Here is a 7,110-nt window from a genome sequence, read left to right on the forward strand (position 1 = left end):
GGATTTTTTAAAAATATTTTTTTGAGGCGTGGATTTTTTAAAAATATTTTTTGGAGGCGTGGATTTTTTAAAAATATTTATTGGAGGCGTGGATTTTTTAAAAATATTTTTTGAGGCGTGGATTTTTTAAAAATATTTTTGGAGGCGTGGATTTTTTAAAAATATTTTTTGGAGGCGTGGATTTTTTAAAAATATTTTTTGGAGGCGTGGATTTTTTAAAAATATTTTTTGGAGGCGTGGATTTATTAAAAATATTTTTTGGAGGCGTGGATTTTATAAAAATATTTTTTGGAGGCGTGGATTTTTTAAAAATATTTTTTGGAGGCGTGGATTTTTTAAAAATATTTTTTGTTTTGGAGCTTTCAGAGACAGGATGGGACTCAACTTCGAACTCTGAGTCTGATCATGACTAATAACCGTCTTGGAGAGCCGGAAGAGAGAAGAGGCTGACAAGATGATAGAGGAGATGAGTAAAGATATCGCCAAACTCACAACCAGGAAGAAGCAGTTGTCTGGGGCACAAAGGCGGAAGTTGGCCACAATGAACCGGATGAACAAAAAGGGCGAGATACAGGCATAGGCTCAAAACGATAAATCTAACCTTCCCTCCACTTCTGCGGAAGCGGCGAAGAGGATAAGGTCTCTGGATGAGCAGGCGAGTGTCCAATCTGCCAAAAAGAAAGAGTAAGCCTGACCTTCCCTCTACTTTTGTCGAAGCGGCGATGAGGATAAAGTCTCCGTATGAGTAGGCGACTGTCAAATCTGCCAAAAAGAAAAAGAGCTTCCCTTCGACCGATAATAAGAGAAAGCTGGGTCAAACCAACGTCAAAGGAGACTGCCACAAAAATCCACTGACGATGGCAGACGAAGCTGGCTTTGATATCAGAAAGAAGCAGTTGTCTGGGGCACAAAGGCGGAAGTTGGCCACAATGAACCGGATGAACAAAAAGGGCGAGATACAGGCATAGGCTCAAAACGATAAATCTAACCTTCCCTCCACTTCTGCGGAAGCGGCGAAGAGGATAAGGTCTCTGGATGAGCAGGCGAGTGTCCAATCTGCCAAAAAGAAAGAGTAAGCCTGACCTTCCCTCTACTTCTGTCGAAGCGGCGATGAGGATAAGGTCTCCGTATGAGTAGGCGACTGTCAAATCTGCCAATAAGAAAAAGAGCTTCCCTTCGACCGATAATAAGAGAAAGCTGGGTCAAACCAACGTCAAAGGAGACTGCCACAAAAATCCACTGACGATGGCAGACGAAGCTGGCTTTGATATCAGAAAGAAGCAGTTGTCTGGGGCACAAAGGCGGAAATTGGCCACAATGAACCGGATGAAAAAAAAGAGGGAGATGCAGACAGAGGCTCAAAAGGATAAGCCTGACCTTCCCTCTACTTCTGCGGAAGCGGCGATGAGGATAAGGTCTCCGGATGAGCAGGCGACTGTCAAATCCGGCAAAAAGAAAAAGAGCTTCCCGTCGACCGATAATAAGAGAATGCTAAGCCAAACCAACTTCAAAGGACACAGCCACGAGAATCCACTGACGAGGGCAGACGAAGCTGGCTCTTATATCAGGAAGAGAAGCAGTTCCCAAAAGGACCAACCGGAATTTGCGAAAGTTGTCTGGGGCACAAAGGCGGAAATTGGCCACAATGAACCAGATGAACAAAAAGGGCGAGATGCAAACATAGGCATAAAGGGATAAGCCTGACCTTCCCTCCACTTCTGCGGAAGCAGCGAAGTGGATAAGGTCTCCGGATGAACAGGAGACTGTCAAATCCGCCAAAAAGAAAAAGAGCTTCCTGTCGACCGATTGTAAGAGAATGCCGAGTCAAACCAACGTCAAAAGAGACTAGCTCTGGTATCAGGAAGACATGTGCTGAGTCGGAATCTTCCACAAATACCGGAAATCTCAAAAGGGCCAACCGGTAGCTGTGAAAGAGGAAAATGACAGAAACAGAGACGAGCTCTGCTATGCAGTGATCGACGGGAATAGCGCGTCCGGTAAGATAAAGAAGGAGACCCATAAGGAAGTGCTGAGTCGGAATCTTCCACAAAGACCGGGAATCCCAAAAGGACCAACCGGAATTTGCAAAAGAGGAAGATTAAAGCAACATATGGTAAGGAGCCGCCGTCTTATGCCAAGGTTGCCAGGAAAGAGACGAGACGAGCTCTGCTATGCAGCGCCCGACGGGAATAGCGCGTCCGGTAAGCTATAGAAGGAGACCCATAAGGAAGTGTTAAATGAAGTCATCACCAAGATTAAGGAGTACCTACGACAAGGAGGGGACTCTATTGAAGTGGATATCTGCGCTTTTAAAGGGGACTATCTAATGCTGGAATTTGAAAATCCAAAAAGCATAGAAGCCCTGAGAAACGTAGTGGCAAGCATTGGAGCCATAGATGGAACAATGAAACTCAAGCTGGTGAGGAAAAAAATACATTCCTCGACTACAAAAGGCTACAGTCTTCGTTAGAGGTTGGGGCAGCGATTTCGACACGGAACGCATGCTCAAGGTCTTTAGCCTACAAAACAAGACACTGCACGTGAAGAAATGGGAAGTCTTCCACAGCGAGGAGAAGAAAGAAGGGACTCTCCTTGTGTTAGGCTTGGACAAATCTTCAATGGCAAGTCTGGCTAAGACCAAGGGCAAGGTGCACTACGTGTCCAATGCCGTCTACTTCAAAATCGAGAAGGCAAGGATTGGAGACGATGGAGCCGAGGAAAAAAGCGAGGGGGATGATAGAAGTCATCCAGATTAACCTCCATCGGAGGTACGGGTACCCGGTCACCAAGGAATCATAGGCAACGAGATAGCAAATCAACTAGCCAGGAGTGCTACTGCACTACCCACAATAGATGTGAATACCGCTAAAGCCTTTAGCGAAACACGCCAAGAAATGAGGGAATGGCCGAATGACACCCACAAAACCCTTTGGGATAATGAGGGGACAGGAAAAATATCCAAAATCTTATGGCGTGACCCAAGTGAAGACAAAACTAAGCAAATCCTAACGCTAAACAAAAAAGAAATAAGCCGACTGACGGGTATTCTGACGGGACACCTCAGCCTGAAGGCACATCTCAAGATTGGAGGCGAAGGTAGTAGTGCGTGCAGAGCGTGTGGAGAAGACTGTGAAACGCTGAAACATTTCCTGTGCCACTGGCCAGCATTTACATGCCGTCGGAGACAATTCTTGGGAAATGACACTCTGCACGGACTAACCGATCTGAGGGGGTGTGAATGGATAAGATTGAAGGAGTTCGAAGGAGTTTTTTTTTTAATATAAACTTTCACTAATTCTTGACTTGACTTTCTCCGCATTTCTAGAGCGCACAACAGGCCTCGAATATCTTTTGTGTGTTTGTCCTTCTCATGTTGGGCATTGGGCGGTATTATCCACCCCTCTTTTCAACATAACCTAAACTAAACAAATAGGTAGTGTTTTTTTTTAAGGATCCTCTCAAGGCGTGGAGTTTGCTAAGAATATTTTCTTTTCTTACCTCCTCTTCTTTATGTTTATTTTGACCGCAACCAACCTCGACCTTAATGGCACAGCAATTACCGTTTCGCTAATGGTGTCAAGAGACTGCTAACATGGCCTGAATTGATGGCTATCACCTCAGTTATATTGGCTAAATTGGAATTCATTTGATGATGATGATGGTGGTGATGATGATAATAGAACGGAGCTGTTGAAGAAGAAATCGGTGGTTGGTTTGTAGCAGACTGACTAAGTGATGTTGCCTGATAGCTGTGTTGTTGATGTAAATAGGAGGCAGCTGTGGGGTGGTGGTGGTGTTGTGATGCCAGGGCTGAGGATGTTGCGGATAACAGAGTTGATGATGTGGTCAAGGAAGATGATGCCGACGAAGAATTATGTTGACTTCTCTGTGATGAAGGAGGAGGAGGAGGATATGAATGCTCTGCCTGTTGTTGCAACTGCTGATGATGATGGTGGTGATGTTTCTGCTGTTGCTGATATGTTGTATAGATGTTACTGCTACTGTTAGCTGTTGGTCCTGTTGCTGTTCCGGTGACTGTCGTTGTTGTTGTTGCTGTGGAAACTACACCTCTATTTGGGCTTGTCTATAAACCAGTTATAACCACCTCATGTTGAGCATCATCCTCCATATCGGGCATTTCCTGTTTGTGCATCATTTGATCTGACGAATCATGCTGTTGCTGCTGTTGTTGTGATCCGGGAACCTGGGCCGGTTGTCGTGGTGCTGTTTGACCATATTTTTCATGTATACCACGATGCCGTTTCAAGGCAAAACGATCGGCAAAGGCAGCTAAACAAATATCACATTTAAAGGGTTTCTCACCCGAATGAACCTTGGCATGATTTTTGAGATGAGCCGCCTGTGAGAAGGCTGTACCGCAAATATCACATTTATAGGGTTTTTCGCCGGTGTGTATGCGGCGATGATTCCATAGGGTGGCATGGCGGGCAAAACCTTTATCACATACCTCACACACATAGGGTCGTTCACCGCTGTGCGTACGTTCGTGATTTTTCAGATGGGGTGATTGCGAGAATTGCATGCCACATGTTTGACACCTAAATGGGGAAGAGATAGGAAAAAAGATCTCGGACTGTCATTCATATTCTCTAAGGTGGAATTTATTTGAACTCTCTTACTTATATGGCTTTTCTCCTGTATGAATGCGGGCATGATTTTTCAAATAAACCGCCTTGGCAAAGGCCAGACCACAAATGGTACATTTGTAATTCTTTTCGCCACTGTGCAATTTTTTGTGCGACCACAGGCTGGAGTAACGTGAAAAGGTGCCTCCACAAATGTTGCAGGTGAAAGGTTTGACATTTCTAAAGGGAGGGAGAGAGGTAGGAAACAAAGATTTTAATTAGTAAATTGTTTACCAAAATACATTTTGCGGTCTTCCCGCCAAATATTACACTTTTCTTACTCTGTCTTAACGGTGGCCACCGCCGCCTGATTTGAGTTTTGCTTCGAAGCGGGGGCTCCTGTACCCACATAGACCATACCGGAACCATTACATTTATTGCATTTTGTCACCTTGGCCGAGGAACATTTCTTTTTGGGTGAACAACTTTCCCGCTTGATAATGGCGCCTGTATTGGCCGAGGAGGCAGATGAGGAGGAGTTGGTGTTGTTATTAATTGGTGCTGGCTGTTGGGTTGTTACCACTTGTATTTGCTGTTGACCCTGGGCATTTGTTGAAATAATTTGTACCGGTTGTTGGATCATGGTGGTACCACCTCCTCCTCCCGCCCCACCACTTAGAGAATCCATTGATGATTCAGAATTCCCACTGGCCAATTCATTCATACCAAATTTAATCTCACCATCTGGGGCTACAAATATCTGGGTGGGTTGAACTTGTTGTGCGGCCAGGGCTGCAGCTGCGGCCGCAGCTTGCTGTTGTGCTTGTTCATTTTGTATACAGTTATCACAGCGTGTTATTTTGGGTCCTTTACGTTTGACGGGTTGGAGGATTTGATTGCCGCAGGTGGTACATTTACTTTGTTCCAATTTTAAGCTTTTGGTACCACCGGAGTTTTGATTTAAAACTTCATTGGCATTTTGTTGTTGCTGTGACTGTTGCTGATGATGTTGTTGATGCTGCTGTTGTTGTTGTTGTTGTTGCAGTTGTGTTGTCTGCTGTTGCAATACCGCTGTGGCCGGTTCTAAAGCCTCGGTGGCCACAATTTGTATTTGTCCCATTTGTCCATTTTCCGTGATGATATTTTGTGTTTGCACCAGACCCTGGGCATTAACCAGCTGTATTGTTTCTGCTTGAGGCTGATGTTGCTGATCTGTACCATCTTGAGTATGGCTACGCTTGTGATGATTAAGCAAAGCCAAATGGGAAAACATTAGACCACAAACGTCACATTTAAAACTAATATTTGAGATGGTATTCTGTATGGGTGAGATGGTTTGGAGGGACTAAAAGGTAAAGCAAAAAACAAATATGAATTTATTATTCTCAAAATAAAAAAATAGAAATTCAAAATCTTACCGCCGCCAATGGTTTATTTTGATTGACAATCTGTATCCTTCCCTGGGGATCCAAGGTGGCAATACCAATTGTACCACCCTGATTTAATTGATTCAATTGCATGCCATTAACCAAGGCATAATTATACCCACCCACTGGCTGGGCAATGTAACAGGTTTTGCTATCATCGGTGGTCAATTGGGCCAGATTTACGGTGGTGCCATTGCCCTATAAAAATATTGATAAGAAATTAATTTAAAATTTTACATAAAATAATTTTTTGTTTCTCACTTACATTTGTTGTGGTATAGTAAAAGGTTGGCTGCTCCTTTTGTCCCTCAATTTTTGGCTGCTTGAGTATGGTGCCATCTGCGGCCTGTAATGGTGGGAGAATTTTAATTATATTAATTTTGTTTAATTTAAATTAAAATTTATTTTATTTATTCGGTACTTACATTTGTGGTATAATAGAATGTCGGTTGATCCTTTTGTCCCTCAATTTTCGGTTGCTTGATAATGGTACCATCCGCCGTCTGATATTGTATTGTGGTTGGTTGTACATTTGCTCCAAGAGCATTTGTAAATATTATATTTTTTGTTAGATCTTCCATCATTTGGAGATCCTAATTTTTATCGAGGTCAAATGGGAATCTGTAGAGAGAAGGAAGAAAAAAGTAAATGTTAAAATAGTCAATTTTTTATAAATATTTTTTTCAAGGACTTCTTCAACGTGAATTTTAAAGTCGACGATTTTTTGAAAAATATGTTTTCATGGTCTAAGCCTGAATTTAAGGCACCATCAAAGTTATAGGTTTATACAGTTTAACTAATATTTTTAAGGACATCTAAGATCAGAATTAAATGTAGATAATTTTTCGAGGACTTCCTCAGATGTAAACCTGGCTTTTTAAAGAATAGATTTTTCATAGACTTCTCTTTCAGGGATTTTGAAAGACTTCATGTGTTTCTGAGATCATTTACCGGATATTAAAAGTTAAATTGGAGATCATCGAGGCCTTAAGGGGGGTTTTAAAGGATATTTTTAAGGGACATTGATCGATTATACCATATTTTTGAAACAAATTGTGAGTCCATAGGCAACAATGATCACCGAACATTTTGAGACT

The 7,110-nt window shown here is 42.7% G+C and overlaps 1 protein-coding gene across 1 annotated transcript; it reads right to left on the reverse strand.

Moving 5' to 3' along the window:
• Positions 1-4,048: 4,048 nt before the first annotated feature.
• On the reverse strand, positions 4,049-6,604 carry LOC133322971 (zinc finger protein 271). The gene is made up of 5 exons (XM_061531924.1): positions 6,439-6,604; positions 6,005-6,211; positions 4,928-5,931; positions 4,641-4,826; positions 4,049-4,559 (listed from the first exon to the last, which is right to left on the reverse strand). The coding sequence occupies exons 1-5, from the start codon at positions 6,595-6,597 to the stop codon at positions 4,085-4,087; spliced, it is 2,031 nt and encodes a 676-aa protein (XP_061387908.1). The 5' UTR covers positions 6,598-6,604; the 3' UTR covers positions 4,049-4,084.
• Between the last annotated feature and the right edge of the window lie 506 nt (positions 6,605-7,110).

The sequence above is a fragment of the Musca vetustissima genome, unplaced genomic scaffold (assembly GCF_032173495.1).
Source record: "Musca vetustissima isolate MV318-11 ecotype Yass unplaced genomic scaffold, APGP_CSIRO_Mvet_v1 utg93286, whole genome shotgun sequence".
NCBI lineage: Eukaryota > Metazoa > Arthropoda > Insecta > Diptera > Muscidae > Musca > Musca vetustissima.